Genomic DNA, 20,708 nt, shown 5'->3' on the forward strand with positions numbered 1-20,708 from the left:
AAGGCAAGGCACTGCTCTCTCACAGTCCTTTCCCCAGTGCTGGCCATGCCGTAATGGTCATCTATCAAACTATCACGTTTTTTGAACACGAGGGATTTTTCCCAGCCATAGTTAAAGGCTGAATACCCTCTGCTGGTCTTCAGCTCACACAGGGCAGTAGGAACGCATGCGCACAGGTCGCTCAGCCTGTGGTGCTCCATCCCTGGAGGTGCCCGAGGCCACGCGCGGCCCCCGGGCAGCTGAGCTGCGGGGGCACCCAGCCCACGGCAGAGGTGGTGCTGGGGGCTGCGAGGTCCCTCCCACCCGTCCCTGCGGCCCGCCCACACCACACCGCCGTGCCCGGATCCCCGCCCCGGGACTGCCCACCCGCCGCCGTGTCGTTAAAGCTGGATGGACGTCAACTTCCGTTCCGGCTGCTTTCTTCGCTCTCCAATTGGTCGCATCGCTTTTCTCTCAGCGCTCGGAAACCAATAGGAGGCGAGATAACCGTTATAGAGGCGGTACTTCCTGTGCGGCCCGGCGGTTCTGCCTGAGCGCGGCGAGCGGCGGGGCCCGGCGGAGTTGGTAGCGCCATGTTCCGCCGCAAGCTCTCGGCGCTCGATTACCACAACCCGGGCGGCTTCAACTGCAGGGGTGAGGGCCGCGGGGACGGGTTTCGGGCTTCCCCACGGCGGGGAGAGCGCAGGATGTGGAGAGAGGCCTAGGTTTAAGGCAGGAAGCCTGGGTTCTGTGTGAGGCCTGCTTGGGGCTGGGAGCAGAGCGCGGCCCGCAGGGAGCCCGGGGAAGCGCTGCGCTGTGCTTTGCTCCTTCTCTTTGTGTGCGGGAGTCGTGGGTGGGAGCAGGGTTGCTTGTTCCGTATGTTAATAGGTCAGGGGTTCCCCTGGAGCGGTTAGGTGGCAGATCTAATCTGTGTCGGTGCTGCGATGTTCCGTCTTGCAGCGCTTTGGTGGTTTGAAATGTCGCAGTGAGGCAGTCATAAGTTTCAGGCCGCATGGAGTGGGGCCTGAATAATATCATAATATCATGAAGCCTGATAAACCCAAGTGGAAAGGTGTTGTACTTGGGCCGTTGTACCTCCTGCTGTCAATAAAGGTGGGGGCCGTAAGGATGGAGCACAGCTCTGCCAAAAACGACCTGGAGATTCCTAGCTGGGTGTGAGCCAGCACCATGCATGCCTTCACAGCATGGAAGGCCAGCTGTATCCTGGGCTGCATCCAACATAGTGTGGGCAGCAGGGTGAGGGAGGTGATCCTGCCCTTCTGCTCTGTGCTGTGAGACCTCACTTGGAGTGCTGCATCCAGATGGGGAGTCCTCAATGCAGGAGAGATGTGGGCCTGTTGGAGCGTGTCCATAGGAGGGCTGCAAAAGTAATCCCAGAGGTGGAACACCTGCCTGTGAGCACAGGCTGTGCACCATGGAGAAGAGAAGGCTCCAGGGAGACCTGAGAGTGGCCTGTCGGTATCTAAAGGGGCTGTAAGAAAGAGGGGTACGGATGCTTTAGCAGGCTCTGCAGTGACAGGACAAGGGGAAAGCGTTTCAAACTAAAAGAGGGGGGATCTAAACTGGACATAAAGAAGTTCTTCTACAGTAAGAGTAGTGAGGTCCTAACACAGGTTGCCACAATAGGTGGTGGTGCCCCATCCATGCAGACACCCGAGGTTGGGCTGGATGTAGCTCTGAGCACCTGGTGGGGCTGTGGATGTCCCTGTTTGTTGCAGGGAGTGGGATCAGATGGCTTTTAAGGGTCCCTTCCAACTCAAACCATTCTGTGGTCTTTGTAAGGGATTGTCTTGCCCTCTGTGCTTCTGGTTGGCTCGTTTCTCTTTGAAAAAAAATGGTGTCTACTGTCAACTTCGTGTGTTGTGCTTTTTGAGCTCTTACTGCTAACATTTCGTTCTCCTCAAAGGCTTGCTTTGTTGGTGTAGAAGTTGTTGAAGTTGTTACTGAAAGTTTTCCTCCATGTGTGTTGTGGCTGTGGCTGTTTCTTACAGCATGCTCACTGGAAGTAGGGCGTTCATGTTGCTTCGAGGAGACCCTCCTGGCAGGCAGAAATAGCATAGCAGGTTTGTCCCTGATAGGAAAGCATTTTGCTTACCCCAGCCTGAGCTACAGGAGGATATTTACCTTATTAATCCAGGTCTCTGAAACTCATCCAGTGCCAAAATTTCCCGGATGATAATCAAAATGCTGGTGCCCAAGTGCTGCAAATCACAGATGCAGATTAATTGCTTTGTCCATTACCTTTGGACCACAGCCTTTGTGTTGTGGAGTTCCAACTCCAAATGATGAAATGTTGGCTCAACAACCAAGAGAAGTTGACTCAACAGAGAAGAAGGAAGAAAATGCCCCTACAGAGTCACGGGATGAGGGTGCATTGTTCTTAGGGACAGACTGGGGTTTGTTGCAGCATGTGATGTGTTTGTCCACGCAACAGAGTTGGGCACTGAAGCCCTCAGTGTCATTGTTTTGCTTTCCCTTCTTTGCTTAGTAACATTTATAATTGTATTCCTAATGAAAACAGTCTCTTAACTGATGCCTTTTAGTGTTGTCCATCGACTGTGGCCAATTCCAAGTCACTTGAGAAATGAAGAAAGCTCAGTGTGTTGAGTTTTGGTCAGAAGTTACACTGGGCTGTGTGATTTTTAGGTAGTGGTGTCTATCTCTCTTTTTGTGGTAAGAAATGGAAATGCTCAGGGACACAGAATTTGTAGGAATTGGCTCCAAACTTGAGGGCTTGGTTTTGTCCTTAAGGTCTTGGTTAATTCTTGCTGTGTTTACTTCTCCCTGCAGATGAAACAGAATTCAGAAATTTTATTGTCTGGCTGGAGGACCAGAAAATCAGACACTACAAGATTGAAGACCGAGGGAATTTAAGAAACATACACAGTGATGACTGGCCCAAATCGTTTGAGAAGGTATTTTAATCCGAACACAAATGTGTCTCACCTGAATGACAGCCCAGGCTTTCTGTAGCTGTTGAGTGTAAATGAGTGGCCCCTTGTCCTGTCTCTGAATGTTTTCTGCTTCTAGGAACTGAAATATATAATTGAGGCCACGCTGCAGTTGAAGATGGTGAAACGTTTTGTTTGTAAATTTCACTCAAGCCTGTTTTTGCAGTAGCATCTATCCTAATCTTTCTTGCCTAAATTGATTTAGCTTTTGACGTAGAAAATTGGCTACAAATAAACAGCTTCTTTTTCTGTGCTATGGTTTTTATGTGGCGAAATAAAAATGGATTAGCCTAATATGGGCTTTACAAGCACGTGAAATGAAGCTACTGAAGCTCCTCTCGGAACCTACTGTCCTGTCAGTAAATGATTTTCCACTGCTAACATGAAGTGTGGCAAGCAGCCATAGCTCTGGTTGTGATCTCCTGTGTGCTTGTAAGCATTTGGACTCACTTTGGGCTGCTGGTTCTGTGCTGGATTCCATTGCCTTTCTCTCACAACAGCACTGAGGAGCTGAAAACTGCTCCTTATGCTCAGTGCCCATTTGTCTCACTCATGTTCCCAGGAACCATTTGTCTTCTTCCCTGCCCACAAGGTTTGGACTGGTAGTGCACACACTTTGTAAGTGGAAGCCTAAAGCCTAAAGTTCCAAAACTGATGGCAGGAGGGAAGCATTCCGAGCTTTAAAGAGGAATGATGTTGGAATTGCTGGCTGCTGGTACTGCTGTGGTGTCAGCAGTGCTTGTGGCATCGTGCTGTTGTATGCAGCCCCTTGGAAATAGAATTGCTCCTGCTGCCCTGCAGAGTGCTCTGGTTTTTGTGCAGGTGGTGCTGCTGAACCTTGATAGCAATATTGTGAAGGCTTTAGGTAGCATCTTTCCTGCTTGAGATAGGAAGTTTTTGCTGTACTTTGTTCTCTGTTCTTCTCCCTTGCCTCCTCTCGCTGTATAAAGAGAGCAGACAGCAGAGGAAGGAGTGTTTGGATTCTCTGGTTGTCAATCTGACAGGGAATGTTCCTCATTCAAAGCATTATTAAATGTTTAGTGTTAAAGACTAAGTGCCCCTTGCATTCCTCAGATGGATCAGATGCTGCAGCAGGGATGCTTTGTACTGATGCTTCTTAGTAATGATCTTCCCAACTGTGCTGGCTGTGGGAAAGCGACTGCAAATCAGTTCTGTGCTTGTAGCTAACTTATACAAGTGTTTCCTTCCAGCCTATAAGTAATGTCTATTTTTTTTCTCCTCTTTCTCTTCCACAGTATATGAAGGATGTAAACTGTCCTTTCAAAATGCAGGAACGACAGGAGACTGTGGACTGGCTGCTTGGGTTAGCAGTTAGGCTGGAGTATGGAGATAATGGTATGACTGAGTTTATCTAATACTTAAAAGTGGAAGGGAAACCTGTTTGACTGTTTAAAGTTAAGAAAGATACATTCTTAAGAAAGAATGAAATTATGACAGTGTCAGAGGTATACATTGTTTTCCTTTAAAAAAAAGTAAAGCTATTTGGTCTGCTTGATACAGCACCATGTTGAGATGTGGGCTGTTTTTCTCAGCTCAGTTCCTGTGGGACAGTGCAGTGACATACTCACATTTGCTCTTTATTTCTGGATATAGCAGAACCCTCTGTATATATTGATACCTTTCTCCATCTGCTTTTGCCTTTGAGAACTTACCTCAAAGTCTATGAAGTGCTTTTTCTTTAATGCTACATATGTTGAAATAAGTTCTTCTGAAAACCACGTTTCACTGGGAGCTGATCCTGAACCCTTGGGAACTGGGACAAATGGATGAAAAAGTTGAATTTGACCTCAACAGGCAGTAGCAATTTCCTTTGCAGCAGGAGTGCAGATACAAATCTGATTACTGGTGGCAAACATAATAGCCAAAGGACTGTTTTCCATTACCTTTAATTGCTGCAGGGCAGGGCTCTGTCCAAGATGAGGATGGGGATATGAATGCTGGCAATCTACAGAGCTGGTTTTTAGTCTGTAGTACTGGAGGAAGTGAGCTTTCTCCCTTGTCTCAGTGTTCTATGTACATGGAAGAGCCAGCAGAGATCACCTCAAAATACTTGAAGAGCACCATTATGGCTCATGGTTGAGTGCTTCAGGCTATAAAAAACAAAGCCTCTGTTAATGTTTTGTTCACTGATCAGGGCCATCTCAAATCCTGACCCTCCATATGCTGCTCCTTAAGGCAAAGGGCCAATCTTGGCTGATTTGCTGGATTTCTAAAGTAAAAGAACTGTAAGTTGCAGCTTGTTCAGCTTCCTTCTGGGAGGTTGCAGGATGCCTTAATGGAGTTCATGATGACTTATGTGAGCATGAGCCGTGCTCTGATGCTGCTGTGGGTGCAATGAGAAGCTTTGGGCAGATGGGGGCTGTTAGGACAACTGCCTCTGGGGCACTGAGGAGCTCCAGAATGGCAGCATGTGAGCTGAGGGTGCTGTTGGGTATGTACCACATCTCCCAGGGGTGGTCACCACAAACTAGTTGGGCTATAAACTTCTAGCTAGTTGGTTTCTTACTCAGCCCTAATGGTGATCGTATTTTCTTCTTAATTTACCAGCTGACAAGTATAAGGACTCTACCCCTGATGGTGCTAAACATACTGACAGTACAGCCAAAAATGCAGAGCCACTGATTAACTTGGATGGTAAGTGTACAGTGATGTTGGATGCAGAAAGGCTGCATCATTCACAAGTCTGTCACTTGTTGGCTTGGTCTTCCACAGCCACTTCTTCCATAATCATTGTGACTTTCATGCTGGCTAAGTAGAACTGGTGGGAAAACTGCAAGGAAATAGCCCTAAATCCTTCAGATCTTCTTCCATTACTCCTACAGAAGGACAGCTAAGAGTTGGCCCTGCCTTCACCAGTTCTGCTCTACAGTGATGGAAAGATTTCTAAAAGATAATGTCTTCACTCTTGCCTTTAATTGTTAAGACTCAACACTGGTTTCCTGTGGAGTAGGAGATGCATTTGATGTGTTTTGCATTGAAAACGATGCTGTTTGAGCTTGGATGGCTTCCTACAAGCTGACTGATGAGCTTAGTGGCATCTTTTCATTGCTTTGTGTCCTTCATATCCTAGCTATATACCAGCTTAAAGCTTGCACCAGGCTGAGCCCTTCCTTGTGCTGCAGTAACAAAGTGGTTGCTGTGCATCCACACCTCACCCATGCTTGAGGGCAGCCTGATTCCATGGAACCAGAAAGCTAATTTTGTCTTCTGCAACCGGTTAAACCAGCATTTTTTTGTTGTGATCATTTTATTTCATTTTTTTTTTCCAGTGAATAATCCTGATTTCAAGGCTGGAGTGATGGCTTTAGCTAATCTGCTTCAAATCCAGCGACATGATGATTATTTGGTAATGCTGAAGGTGAGCTTCACAGGTTTCAGACCTTCTTTCTTCCTTTTCATCCCCTGCAGTGTGTGTGATAGCCTGTGGTAGGCAGTTACTGAGACCCAGGACTCACTGAGGAACAAAGAAAGTAAAATTCATCCTGTTGTGTGTCTTTTCAAGCAGATAAGAGCAGTGTGAGTTGTGGAAATTAATGCAGGGTAATTACCTTGTTAAACAGTTTGATTGTAGCCACGTTCCTGGAGTTCCAGTGCTGGCTGAGAGTTGTCTTTGAGGATTAGAAATGCTCCAGGCCAGTTGATGTCACTGCTCTGTGAGGTTTCAGTGCACTTCAGGCATAGGGAGGAATGAGCTGGAAGGACAGCATTGTAGTCCAATTTTAGCAATGAAAAGCTTGAAAGCATAGAGCCTAAGTGATGCAGAGGATGTTTTAAAACAGCACAGAAGTCACTTTGGTTGTGTCAGCTAATCATAGTTTCTAAGTGCTGCAAATAAAGCTAATTAATTTGCTAAAGCATCTCGGTATGGATTTGGGAAAGCTTGTGATTTAGTGGTGGAACTCTGGTTATCTGTTGAGATTAGACTCTCCAGGTACCCTGTTTAGGGAGATAGTTGCAGCCTTGAGTTCTTAAGTGGTCATGTCATAATATGGGAATTAAGTGAGTTGTCTGTCAGTGCATCAAATTTATTTTGGTGACAAACCAGACAACATCCATTTATTTAGGAGCTGTGGTTTTATGCTGAGTTATACGTAGATATTGCAGGATCCCATTATGGTTTGTGTTGGATGGCACCTGAAAACCTGAAAGCTGGTTCCAAGCCCTACTATGGGCAGGGATGCCTCCCAGCAGAGCAGTGTAGGGATGATGTCTTGCAGGACAGCATCAAATGTTTTGCACAGATCCAGATAGATGGTGCCTGGTCTTCCCTTATCTACCAGTGCTGTACCCTGTAGTAGAAGACTACCAGGTTTGTCAGGCACAGCACATTTGCCAAGCATTTCGTTAGGAAATGATGCCCTGTAGTTTTCCCATCAGCTCCTCCTCCCTTCTCTCTGGTCTGTTGTCCTCCTTTGCTTTCTCTAAATAACCCTTGGGTCCTTTACAAATCCTTAGGGAGGGTGAGGGTCTCAGATATCAAACCTCTGAAGGGGGAAAGGAAACAAAACAGGAATACTCCACAAAGGCATGAAGTGAGAAGAGAGAGGAGAGGCAGTGAGTGGCGTGTTGGGGATCTGCATTATCTCAGCCCTCCAGCAGAATTCCTGCAGCAGCTGTTACAGGACAGTCTCAAGGCTGGCAAACTTTATCAGGATCCACCTAATTGGCACTAACAACTCAGAAAGCAGGATGTTTTCTGCCTGAACGTGTTTACATTTTGTCTTTATTTCTGCATTTCTAGTCTCTCACTTTTTTTTTTTTTTTTTTTTTTTTTTTGGTTGTAAGCAGTTGGACAAAGCAACCAGTCTGCATTTTCCTTCTCTCACTTGCAAGAACAGATTCTTGCAGTGGTGATTCACGTTATGTGAACAACAGTAATGCTGCTTTTCGAGGCTTGATGATAGCAGAACATGTCAGTGAGATTTTTTGGTTCTATTCCATGTGAAGGAGGCTTGCAGCGATGCCCATACATAGAAATCATGATCCATATTCAGGCTTGGGCACTCTGGCTGCTTGGGAAAAGTGAGAAGCTGCAAGCCTGCCAGAGATGTCTAGCCAGACCTTGGTCAGAGTGAGCAGAGAGGGATTTGGAATCCCCCTTTTATTAATTTAAATTGGAAGAATTAATCAGGAAACACTTATTTAACACAGTTGGATACACTTCCTAATGCAAAAGATGCTCAGAATTCTCTTATGAGTTCTGATGTCACTGCTGGAATTTCAAGCTAAGATCCTCATCAAATCACTTCCCACGTCCAGGGCAGTCACCTCTGTTAGAAAGACTTGTAGAAATTCCCACTGGTAACTTTGCAGTCTCACTTCTCAGCTTTAATAGTGAACAAAACCAGGAGAAATGGTGGAGAGAAACGTGAAGCAGCACAACTGCTTCTGTCGCACTCAGCTATTCATCAGGCCGAGTCTGAGGAATGTGTTTGACAGACAAAGTGCTTTTTGGTGGAACACTGCTTGCCTGGTATTCCTTCAGTTATTTTTAGAGGCATTTTCAGCTGTAGGTATCAGTAAGTGACAGCTCAGTGTGGTTTTGTGCTGAGTTTTGGAGCAGTGAGAGCAGATGAGCAGCAGGATCGTGGAGGCTCTTTTTGTTCCTGCGTCTAGAAATAAATATTTCCTTTTAACACCTGCTTAGGTAGCCTTGTTCAGGTTTCTCTGCCCATGAAAGGGGGTTCAACACCTCCTAAAAGATCCCAGTAGCAGGAATTGCTGCAGTTAGAGGCAGAACAGCACAATGCAGGGAGCTCAAAGCTCAGGGAAAACAAAACTGAAGCTGTCGCTTTGGGAGCGGTATCAACTTATTCTAGGAGCAGCAAACTTTCTTGGCTGTTCCTGGTGCTTTGAAGCTTCTGATCCAGTGGTGTCTGAAGTGCATTGAGACGTGAATTAATTACTCTGGTCCTTAAATGTTTCTCCCCAGGCAATTCGCATTTTGGTTCAGGAACGCTTGACGCAGGATGCCATAGCGAAGGCCAATCAGTCCAAAGAGGTTTGTATGCACTCTGCACGGTTTTATCAATCCTTCCTGGTGTTCATTGGTCAAAATGGGTTCTGTTTAAGCATTTCTGTTTAAGAGGATGGTGGAAATTCACTTAGCAATTGTGATTCTGAAAGACCCAGAGAGCAGTAAGGAAAAATTGTCGTGTGCAAATATTTGTATGATAGCACATGTAAATAGCTGCTTTCCCATCTTGGAGTGTGCTGAGGGGTGACTGCTGCTATTCAGTGCAAAGGGGCCACAGTATCCACAGAAATGTGTGCCCTGACTTTTCGTTAGGTCAACTGCATGAGCATAAGCAGGTGGGGTTTGCCTCTTATGGAGTGTTTTGCTGCTGAAGTCTTTGCGTAAGTTTGAAGAATAGGATGTTGGCCACCTGGCTTCTCTCCCTTCTCCCCCCCCAAGTGAGAAATGGTGAAGGAAACTTCAGCAATTAAACATCAGATCGTCCAGCATTTGGCACAGCAGCTGATGGCATTGGGCCCAGCCAGGGAGGGGAGCCTGGTGCCCTGCAGGTGTGTGCTGAGGAATGGCCCTGCTAAGGCAACTGGATCTGGTCAGTGAGGGCAAGGCCCTTCTTCCCTTCTGGCAGCTGCTCAGAGCAGTCCGTGCTTTATTATCATAACACTGCTTGTGGTGTTTACTAAGTGGCAGTCGCAGGTGCACAGAGATGCAGTGCAGTAATTGCCAGAAGCCTTGGAACATGAAATCAGAGCTTTGGGCTTTTATATATCCAAAGACATACAAGAGTAGGAAAACACGCGGGCAGCTGGGACTGCTTTATTCATTTTAGTTTCTATAGCTTTTAGTAAAAGGCTGCTTTTTGTTATTGTTGACGTAGCTGCAAAGCTGCCTTGTAGGGATCAAAATGCAGTTTGGCAGAAGTGTCTGTTTGAGCAGCAGGGACTTTATTTGAGGACAGGGTTCATAATTAGTGGGCTCTTCGAGTGTGGTCAGGTCTTAGGTTGAAATGTCACTGAATGTCATGATGTCACCAAGAGTGTATTCTTACTACAAATATTAATTTCCAAATGGGGTGGAGGTGTAGGAGAGGCAGGGGGCCAGAGGCAGGGGAACAGCTTTGTGCCCATAGCAGTCATCAGTATCATGACGTGCTGGATAAAGGAGGAAAATGACTGGAAGAGAGGGGCTGACTGGGTCACAGGGTAGGAGCTTGGGGAGTATAAATCTCTTTCTGACCTTGGCTGGCTCGTTAATAGCCAGAATACTAGCTAGTGACACTTTGTGTAATTAAGTCTTGTCCCTAGAAATAGTTTATAACTGTTTGGCTTCTGCGTGGCTGACAATTTTATACAAAATGTCACGAGCTGTGCTCTTGGCAATATCAAGATATGGTGCTGAAAGATAAAATAGGTGTAGGAGTAGCTTCCATGAAGGATGCACGGGAGGGTTGTGCTGAGGAGACTCTTCTGTGCTCAGGGTTTAAATTTGCAAAATAAAGTGAGATTTATCCTGAGCTGTCAAGCTAAAGTTTTAAAGATAAAGAAGAAAGGTTTGGTTGTTTTTTGAATTATGTTGTGAATGGCTTGCAATTTAATGTATTCACTGTCTGGATAGGGTTCATATTTGTGTTGATATGCACTTAGCCTGTTTCAGGCTTCTCTTACTGGGTGAGTGTGTCCTAGGTAGAGTCACAGCATGGCCTGGGTTGCACAGGAGCACAGTGCTGATCCAGCTCCAACCCCTGCTGTGTGCAGGTCACCAACCAGCAGCCCAGGCTGCCCAGAGCCACATCCAGCCTGGCCTTGAATGCCTGCAGGGATGGGGCATCCACAGCCTCCTTGGGCAACCTGTGCCAGTGCCTCACCACCCTCTGGGGGAAAAACTCCCTCCTCATATCCAACCCAAACCTCCCCTGTCTCACTTTAAAACCATTCCCCTTGTCCCATCACCATCCACCCTCACAAACAGCTGAGGAGGATTAAGTGGATGAAATAGCTTTGGAGCAGCCCTTCAGATCACTCTGGGGCAGCTATACCTCTGCCTGCTTCAAGTGCAGGTGAACGTGTTCCTGTTGGAATCCAGCAGCAGCCCAGTGCCTGCTGTAAGACCACTGCTCTGCCAAGAATGGGCTCCAGCAGAGGGAGCAGCAAAAGGGAGCTCACAGCAAGGGTGTGGGAGGAGGACATGGAAAGCAGCAGTGCTGTGCTTCCAGGATGTCAGAAAACACCAGCTGCTTTGGAAGTGCTGCTGTGGTCACCCAGCGTTGGAGGTGCCTGCAGTTGGCAGGCGTGTGGTGATTTTATTGTGCAAGTCAGATGCTGAGAGAAGCTGCATAGTAAAAGCAAAAGCTTAAGATTGTCACTGTTTAAATAAATGCATGTGCACATTGAAAGGTGGGGAGTGATTGTTCATTGTGACTTCTCCGTGGCTGGAGAAGGTAAAGAAATAAAGCAGTACTTAGAAATGAGCACTAATAAAACTTGTGCTTGCACTGTTTCTTAGAGCAAGCGTTCAGAATTTAATGTTTAGGTTTATTCCTAAGCTCAACACTTGAGCAAATGTTTCTGAGGATGTTGATGGAGGCTGCAAGTACAGTGCTTGAGAAACTCAATCAGGGGACTTTTACAGCTTGCTTTCGATTCAGCCAGGGCTTTGACATCTGGCAGCTGTTTAAAGGCAATAGTTACTAAGAAAGCCCAGTTTGTGCATGCTTATTGTTTGTCTGACTTAGGGATGTGGCTGCATTGAGTGCTCTGCAGTGCAGTTGTTAGCCTTTTAAGGATTGAATATGGGCAGTGTGTGTTCAGTGGGACTCACTCAACAAGTAGGGGGAATATTATTCAGGATGAAGACTAATTATTGTTATTGGTGCCCTGGGTTTGAAGTTTCAGAACAAAAAGGCAGGTGTAATCAAGCACAATGATTTTTTTTGTCACGTGTATCTGTAGAAGCAAAGCTCAGGTGTCCTCTCCAGGATTATCTGGGGTGGTATTTTATTTGCCAAATGTACAGTGTGACATTTCTAATTGTACCTGCAATGTTTTTTCTCTTTAAAGGGTTTGCCCGTTGCCTTAGAGAAACACATTCTTGGTTTTGACACAGGAGGTAAGCAGGTCCCTTAATTTTACTTCTAAACAGCAATGTTTGTCGTTGTCAAGTGTGTAATTGTCAAATAGATAATGTGCACAGAGGGGAAAAAAAAACCCACCCCCATTCCTCTGGAGCCTGCAGTGGAAAGAATTGCTCCTTCCCAGCTTATTTATGAGCACTCTTGAGCTTTTTGTGTTGAAACAGAAAAGCACAAATCTTGGCTGTGGAATATATCATTATTGAAATATTACTCTAAACAGTTTTCAATAGCAGACCCTCTTGCACACGGAAGGAATGTGTCTTGTTGCTGCTGTCTTGTACAAGCTTACTCCTACCAGCAGAGGACCCGTGTGCTTCTCCCGTGCATTCCAGCTCCCTGCTTTACCTCAATCCAACTGGAGGCATCTGCTGGTGTGACCCAATTGATTGTTAAGCAGGCAGCAGTCAGGTGTCCTGGGCTTCCCTGGTCTGCCTTCACTTTTGCCCCATGTCCAACTGAATTACTGCTTGGAACTTTGTACTGACCTGACTTAGCTGGGGATTGCTGCGAGGGCCGCACAGAGCTGAGCGAGGTTTTGCAGAGCACCCTGTGCAGGGCAAGTTCTGCCTCTGCTTTAAGCACGAAAAACCACAAGCATGAATCAGATACAAATGCTTGACACGACTTTCTGCATCTCACCCAGATGCTGTTATCAATGAAGCTGCCCAGATTCTGCGGTTGCTGCACATAGAGGAGCTCCGAGAGCTGCAAACAAAGATCAACGAAGCCATCGTAGCAGTTCAGGCCATTATTGCTGATCCCAAGACTGACCACAGACTGGGAAAAGTAGGGAGATGAAGGGATTGGAGCCTGCAGTCTCTCGTGTACTTAGTATGGCTAGGCACTACGTACAGCCCTGTACAACTCTGGCATGCAGTTTGCAATGGATGTTATCTCACTGATCTGAAAGAAAACAGGAAGTCGAATTCTGACTGTTCTAGCAAATGATCATCTTTCTTTCAATAAATGAAGTCGGGGAAGTAGAAACAAATGGTTGTCATTAGCTGTGTGTTGGCAAAGATGGTTCTTTGTGCTTGTTTTTTCGTTCTTTTCCCCATTGTTTGGCTTTGAGTGGAGAAAGGGAGTGTTTCATAAAGGCTCTTTTGCTGAGGTCCTGCCCTACAGCCAGCTTGCTCCTGCCTTGCTTGCTCCTTCTCTGCTGTCTGCCCTCTGACTGAAACATTTAAAAACTAAATCCAAAAGGAAACGTAACCATTTTATTCAGTTAATGAAATAACCTAGAAAAAGTGAAGCATAACAACTTAAAGTGTATTTCTGAACACGTATTGGTCTACGGTGAGTAGGTCTATGAAGGCACTTGGGGGACCAACAAGCATGAACAGATCAATTCTTCTAGCATATTCTTCTAATATAAATACTAAAAGACATGCATTGAGGCAGTGTTGAAAATACAGAACTGTCTTCTGGAAGAACTTCAGCACCTTTGCTGTATCACAAAACTGTTCTGCACACTTCTGAACGTACACGGTTGGCTTCAGGGCTGTGGGTTACTTAGATCTGATGATACTGCATCCCAAACTTTCCCATTTGTGCTTGTTTTGGGATAAAAGAACCTGATGGTCAGATTGTCACACCATTAAAAATCCGTTCTTCTTCCAATAAAACAAAGCGTTTGAGTAAGAAAACTACACTTGAAATTTGCTTGCATAAGCAAGAGTTAGAGTAATGGCCTTAAGATTCACAGGACCATTTCTTCCAATATTAATATTTCTCACTTTAAAAAAAAAATACAGTAGTAAAGACCTGAGGTATAAGTTCAAAACCACATCATCTTTGGCAGGACGGAAGGTTGCTTCGTTGGCCTTAGCGAAGGGCTTCCCCCTTCCTCGTATGCAGTGACAGTTTTCTGGGTCTGAGGTCCTTTTAGGTGTGAAGTTGTCATTGCTATTTCCTTGCTGCAGAGAGAAATTGATCTCTTCAGCTTGTCTGCCATCTAATGCAAGAGAAAGGGGGTGGGGTTTTTTTGTGTTTTACCTCCAGGGCAGTAGGGATAAACTGCTGTGATTCCATAGAGATGTGATCGGTGCTCTGGAAGATACTCGTCAGTGAAGGAGCCGGTTTCCTTATTGACAGCAATCACACCATCACTGTGGATAGAGGAAAAACCCTGTAACTGTGTGTGGCTTTTTTTCTTTTACCCCATCTACGTGGGGTGAAGGACAGAGGCAGCTACAAAGAGAGGACTGAACACCTGCACAACAAAGCAAAAGCAACGTGCCCCACGACTTCCATGTGCAGCTCACTCAGCACGTTGGTGATGCAGAATCACAGAGCCAGCCTTCCAAGGAGAGATTATCTCCCTGAGAGCCTCGTCCAAGTGCAGCCAGCACTTAAGTGTTTGTTATAATCTGCTAAGATGTGACTGAAGCTTGAGAGCTTCCAGCTGGCAGGGGAATAGAGGCGAGGTCCTGATGACCCCCGATGCTTTTGGTGAGGGGGGGGGGAGAGAGGGAACAACTGAGGACAGCATCTTTTCTTTCACTTAATCTGAATTCAAAACCCTGAGCCAAGTCCCAGTTAGAAAAAACAACCGCACCATTTCCATCCCTCCCAGGAAGATGGAGTTGTTTCTGAACAACTCTCCTGTGCACTAAGGAAGCTCCACAAGCGGCTGCTGCCCAGCATGGCGCTGCAGAGGGGCTGAGGCCGGGATTCTGATGAGGTTTCAGGCCCGGCTTTCAGCACTTGTTTTCCCCTTCTGGAGTGGGTTTTCTCCCCTTACCGTCTCCAGTCGGTGTGGTAGAAGTGACTGGCGTAACTAACGATGCTGAAGGGGTAGTTGAGGTTGTTGTGTACGACGCGCCTGCCTGCTCCGTCAGGGAACGTGCACTCCAGCTTCTTCGTTCCTTGTCAAAAGCAAGAGGGTTACCAGGCCATGCAAACAAATCAACACACGCTCACTGGATCCACTGGTTTTACAGCAGCTTCTCAGCCCAAGGATGCAAAAGCTGCAAATCCCCCCGACCCACTCACGCTTAAATCTTTTGGACCAGGACAGTGGAAGGGGATGGAGTGGCGTGCAGGAACCAACGGGCTAAAGACTGAGCTGCTCTTCCCACTTTGTGGACTCATCTGGTCCATCCTCAGTGCAGTTACCTGCATCTGCCCAACACAGCAGCTTGGAGAAGGGGTCGAACGTCAGGCCGTTGGGCAGCCCGATGTCTTTGTTCACCAGCACCCTCCTATTGGCTCCACTGACGGTAGAAGTTTCAATTTTTGGTGCTTCTCGATTCCAGTCCGTCCAGTAAAGGTTGCTTGGGAGATAATTATATAGTGAGCAAACAGGACACGCAACAGTAAGGACAGGAAGGAGAACACTGGCTTTCACTACAGCACTGGTTCTTATCAGAAGGGAGGCCTGGTTTTTCCCTTCTGCTGCCTGGAATAGATCTTTATTTGAGCTGAAAAACCACTAAAAGAAAACCAGAATGATGTCAAACTTGTTTACGACCCAAACTGTAGCTTCTAGACGAGGGTGAGCCTTAGGAGTAGCACATTCCGTATCGCAGCAGCACCCTAGGGGCACGGCTTGTGTTTTCAAACACTGTATTTCAAAGCTTTTAGAACTAATCCCGACACTGAGACAGCAGGTTTAGCCAAACCCTGAATTACTAAATGAAAGGAGGGAGAGGGGGAACAGACCCAGTCCTTCCTGCAGGGCGTGCAGTGCAGGAAAGCTGCTCCCAGGGCCAGGATGGGGTCTTGGTACTGCGAGGAGTAACCAGTCCCACTTCAAGCACTCCCCCAAATACAACTCCTATTGCAGATTGGGCGAATGCCATCCTAAAAGATTCTTGCAGAACCTCCAGACAAAGGCTCTCACCCTCGGACGGGGTCCACTGTGATGGCCCGAGGATTGACAAGGTCGGTGTCGAAGAGCACCCTCCGCTCCGAGCCGTCCAGCTGCGCTCGTTCTATCTTATCCAGGCCGCTGTCGGTCCAGAACATGGCTCTGCGCAGGTGGTCCACTGCCAGCCCCTCGGGGCTGATGAGCCCTGCAGGAGGGGTGAGGTGCTCAGCGATGGGGATGAGTGGATCCCGGTGCACCGCCATCCCCATAGCCAGAGGGAGGACCATCGGAGATGGACCCAGCAGAGCTGGGCACACACCTGAGTTGATAATGGTCTCTGGCTCAGAGCCTGGCTCCAGGCTTGCCCTGCTGATGGTTCGCCCAGCCACGTCAGTCCAATAGATTGTCTTCTCCCGGCAGTCGTAATCGATCCCTACCACGATGGAGCCCTGGGTTGCAAGAGACACGGTGAAATCCTGCCTGGATCACAGCTGGGATCCTCGGTGGGTACCCTCATCCCAGCAGCCGGCATCTGGGGCACGATGCGAGGTGCAGCAATAGGGACTGATGCTCAGATCCCTTTTCCCTAGCAAAATCCTTCTGGCTGCGAGCCTCCCACTGACCCCTGCAGCAGGGCTCCCAGGCAGCTGCTGCAGGCGCACACCCACGTCCAGCTGGGACTGAAATCCTTGAACTCAAGGAGAGATTTCTGCAACAGCGAGGCCAGCCTGAGGATAACCGTCAGCAAAGGGGGAAGGGAGAGCTTTTGGCAAGCTGAGTATTGCTTCCCAGCGTGCTGGGGAGTTTCTCTCCGTCAGGCTGGCCAGGCTGGAATGGACACATTCCCAGAGGAATCAGAGGAAGGAAAAAGGCAAATTTTTGGAGAGTTCTGCTACTTGGCCACTAGCCCAAGCCCCAGATCCCCTTCCCAAGCCCCATCCCCAGCGATACTTTACATGCAGGGAGAGCAGGGTCTTGGCTGCCTCCTTCTGCAGTCGCGTGCCGTTGAGTGGCAGGTAGCCGATCTGCTGGCCCTGGGCATACAGCAGGAAGGTCCCTGCAGCCGGCGGGGACACGTCAGGACGCGGCGAGGGCCGGACGCTGGGCGGTGCAACGCTGGGGAGACCTGGGCACAGCACAGAGGCGACGAGGAGAGAGATGGCTCCGAGCGCATCGGGGCGGATGGTGCTCAGGGCGCCGGGTCCCAAAGCTCTTACATGGCGGGGGGCTGCCGGGCTCCGAGCGCGTGCCTTGGATCTCCCTGCCGCTCTCATCCACGCACCAGCAGTACCCGCTGTCCCCGTGGCACTGCAGTGGGGTGAAGTGGCCCTGTGCATCACACTGTGGCACGTACTGGTCGCCGCGGGGGCTGCCGCCGTAGTGCTCCAGCAGGCTCTGCCGCCAGCGCTCACACATGGTTGGGGGACGCTCCGAGGGCTCTGGCACGGGAATGGTGACCGTCACCCGCCTGCCCACGTGCAGGGACTTCACTGGAGCCTCGCTGGGTGCTCCGGTGACGAGGCTGGGATGCTTTGGGGAGGACAGCTCTATGGCACCCACCTGGGCTCCCGCAGCGCGGCGGCGTGCTGCCCGGTGCTGTCCTGGTGCCGGCGATCTCCTGCCCCGCGCTGTCCACGCACCAGCAGTGCCCGGTGCTGCCATGGCACTGCAGGGGCCGGTAGTTGCCCTGCTCGTCACACTGTGGCATGTGCCCATTGCCCACGGGTGAGGGGCCCGGTGGCACTGCCCGTGGGTACAGCCGCTCGTGCTCACATGGTGTCAGCAGCTGGGAGGAACCTGCGGGCAGAGAAACACCTCCGGCACGCAGGAGGCCAGGGGGCAGCTTGGAGCTGGGCACCCGGTGCTGCTATAACCCTGTGGGCCAGGGGCCCTAATGACTCAGGAGCTGGAGCTCCTGAGATGCCCAAACAGCCATTTGGCAGAACCTGCCAAGGGTCCCCTCCTCTTGCCCTGTCCCATTCTGCTGGAGGCCAAGGCAATAATGGCAGAGGGGATTTAGGCCCCGCTCAGCCTCCTCTGTCACACAGCACAATCACGCAGCCTGCCACGCTTTGCCCCAGCACCTAGGTGCATGCCAATCTCACAGAGATGCCAGGGAAATGCTGAAGTTCCCAATGGCCATTTCCTCCACTGATCCCATAGAGATGCCAACAAAATGCCGAAGGACCTGAACCCCATTATCTACACCAATCCCACAGAGATGCCAGCAAAACGCCAAAGGACCTGATTCCCATCCTCTCTGCTAATCCCACAGAGACGCCAACAAAATGCTGAAGGACCCAGCTCATTCCCTCCACCAATCCCATAGAGATGCCAAGAAAATGCTGAATGATCCAATCCCCATTTCCTCTACCGATGCCATAGAGATGCCAACAAAATGCCGAAGGACTCGAACCTCATCCCCTCCATCAGCCCAGTAGAGATGCCAACAAAATGGGGACGCAATGTGCGTCCCCTCTGCTAATCCCATGGAGATGCCAATGAGATGCCAAAGGACACGGCCCTCCATCCTCTCTATTGGTGCCAAAAGAATGACAAAGGACCTGACCCCCACGCCCTCTGTCGATCCCACAGAAACACCGAAGGACCTGACCCTTATCCCCTTGATCAATCCGATAGAAATGCCAAAGGATCCGATCCCCACCTCCTCAGCTGATCCTACAGAGATGCTACAGAGATGCAGATGAAGGTCCTGAGCCCTTATCCCCACGTGCTGAGCACAGCAAGGCAGCACCCACCTGGGTTCCCGCAGCGCGGCGGTGTGCTGCCCGCTGCCGTCCTGGTGCCAGCGATCTCCTGCCCCGAGGCATCCACGCACCAGCAGTGCCCGCTGCCACTGTGGCACTGCAGGGGCCGGTAGCTGCCCTGCTCGTCACACTGTGGCACGTGTCCTGGTGTCCGTGGGTACAGCCGCTCGTGCTCACACGGCGTCAACCGCTGCGTGCTGCTTTGTGCTGCCGGCAAATCCGAAGCAGCAGCAGTGAGGATGGGGTCTCCATGCTGAGGCACGGGGATGCGCGCCGCAGCCTTACCATGAGCGCACTGAAAGCCGTCGCCTTCGTAGCCGGGCTGGCACTGGCAGGAGAATGAACCCGGCGTGTTGTAGCAGATGGCAGCAGGGTGACACAGGTTTAGGGTGCACTCATCCACATCTGTGCAAGGCAGGATGTGGTCAGATGGGGCAGGACAACCAGCATCTCCCCGCCACACCGGCCATCCTGCCCGTACCGGAGCAGACGCGGCCGTCGCCGGCGTACCCGGGCAGGCACTCGCAGGCAGGCTGACCCCCGGCGCGGGGCAGGCAGCGCGCCCGGTCCCTTGGAGCGCAGGGGTGCCTCCCAACCTCACAGGGGCCAGCTGCAGGGGTCGGCACTGTGGGGACACAAAGATGGATGGGGAGAGCCCCGTGGGATGCTGGGGTCGGTGACGCGGTGCCCCACACGGTGAGGCTGGCACTTACACACACAGCCGTGCCCATCTTCAGCCGGCCGGTAGCCGCTGTGGCACTCGCACCGGTAGCTGCCCGGAACGTTCAGGCACATGGAGAAAGGGCCACACTGGCTGAGGCCTTCCTCACACTCATCCACATCTGCAGGAAGGAGAGACACCGGGCACCCGGTGGTGGTGGGGCACCCATGGAATCACAGAATGAATCACAGAACAGCCCGGGTTGGAAGGGACCTCAAGGATCACGAAGCTCCAACCCCCCTGTGCCATGCAGGGCCACCAACCTCCCCATTTCACAGCAGCCCAGGATGCCCAGGGCCCCATCCAACCTGGCCTTCAACACCTCCAGGGATGGACAGGGCATCCACAGCCTCTCTGGGCAGCTGTTCCAGCACCTCACCACTCTCATAGGAATGAACTTAACACCCAACACAGCCCCCAGTTTTGGTGTGCTGGGTTCTCAGTGCTTTGGCCATCCTGTCCCAAAATGCCCATCCCATGGCTGCCCCTTCCTCCATCCCCACTTCCTTGGTCACCTCCAGCCCTCCTCTACCTCTAGGACTCCCCAGCCCCTCTCTGCCTCAGTTTCCCTTGTAATTCACCAGCAGCTCTTCTGACCAGCACCCCAAATAGGGGGGTGGGGGAGATGCACCAAGCCCCCTGAAGGCACACAGCCCCCCTCACCTTTGCAGCCCCGTCCATCCCCACGGTACCCGGCTGCACACTCGCATGTGTAGCCCAGCCCTGTGCCAGGCTGGCAGCGCGCCGTCTCCTCGCACGCATGTGTGCCATCATGGCACGGGTTCACCAGTGGCACCTCAGCATCATCTGAGCGGCAAAAAGCACCGTGAGCACAGGAAAAAACGCTGAGATAAACTTATATCTCCACCTGACACAGGTATCTGCCGTGCTCACCACGTGTTGAGCTGATGCGACTGGTGAGGGCGTAGCGCAGGACCTGCTCGTGGCCATCGTAGAGGGCAAAGGCACGTGCCACGCTCAGCTGCTGGACGGTGGGCAGGCGGCTGCGGGCGTGTGGGCAGCCTGTCACCGTGATGTTCTGGTGCAGGCGGTAGGACAGGGTCTGGTTGGTGGAACCCGAGGTGAGGACGTAGTCGCGATGAGCAGAGGACGTCACAGCTGCAAAGGGAACTCTAGAAAATGAGCTTCGGCACCGGCGGCTGTCTCACATGTTGGGAATTGTGATGGGGATGGGGTGTTTTGAATCATAGAATCACAGGTTCAACATGGAGTCGAGGAATGGGTTGGATTGGTTGCGTAGGGTTGAGTTGGACTGGGTAAGGCTGGGTAGGGCTGAGTAGGGTTGGGTTGGATTGGGTACAGTTGAGTTGG

The 20,708-nt window shown here is 50.0% G+C and overlaps 2 protein-coding genes across 2 annotated transcripts in view; one reads left to right on the plus strand and one right to left on the minus strand.

Annotated features, from left to right (window-relative positions):
- Nucleotides 1-504: 504 nt before the first annotated feature.
- Nucleotides 505-13,067, plus strand: RTRAF (RNA transcription, translation and transport factor). Its single transcript, XM_042814067.1, has 8 exons — nt 505-633; nt 2,791-2,915; nt 4,208-4,307; nt 5,520-5,606; nt 6,242-6,330; nt 8,905-8,973; nt 12,003-12,051; nt 12,720-13,067. The coding sequence occupies exons 1-8, from the start codon at nt 573-575 to the stop codon at nt 12,872-12,874; spliced, it is 735 nt and encodes a 244-aa protein (XP_042670001.1). The 5' UTR covers nt 505-572; the 3' UTR covers nt 12,875-13,067.
- A 212-nt stretch (nt 13,068-13,279) lies between these two features.
- Nucleotides 13,280-20,708, minus strand: part of NID2 (nidogen 2) — a 12,294-nt gene continuing 4,865 nt past the window's right edge. The window contains exons 8-22 of the mRNA XM_042814066.1: nt 20,271-20,495; nt 20,040-20,183; nt 19,369-19,497; nt 19,137-19,280; nt 18,941-19,060; nt 18,647-18,862; nt 17,448-17,684; nt 17,105-17,326; nt 16,844-17,013; nt 16,207-16,336; nt 15,921-16,092; nt 15,194-15,351; nt 14,820-14,943; nt 14,072-14,184; nt 13,280-13,992 (exon numbers count right to left, since the gene is read on the minus strand). Of these exons, the coding sequence (XP_042670000.1) occupies nt 13,982-13,992; nt 14,072-14,184; nt 14,820-14,943; nt 15,194-15,351; nt 15,921-16,092; nt 16,207-16,336; nt 16,844-17,013; nt 17,105-17,326; nt 17,448-17,684; nt 18,647-18,862; nt 18,941-19,060; nt 19,137-19,280; nt 19,369-19,497; nt 20,040-20,183; nt 20,271-20,495 (2,315 nt within the window). The 3' untranslated portion in view covers nt 13,280-13,981. The remainder of the gene's footprint in view (nt 13,993-14,071; nt 14,185-14,819; nt 14,944-15,193; nt 15,352-15,920; nt 16,093-16,206; nt 16,337-16,843; nt 17,014-17,104; nt 17,327-17,447; nt 17,685-18,646; nt 18,863-18,940; nt 19,061-19,136; nt 19,281-19,368; nt 19,498-20,039; nt 20,184-20,270; nt 20,496-20,708) is intronic.

Source organism: Centrocercus urophasianus, unplaced genomic scaffold (genome assembly GCF_019232065.1).
Source record: "Centrocercus urophasianus isolate 14NV4802_14NV808 unplaced genomic scaffold, USGS_Curo_1.0 seq_14, whole genome shotgun sequence".
NCBI lineage: Eukaryota > Metazoa > Chordata > Aves > Galliformes > Phasianidae > Centrocercus > Centrocercus urophasianus.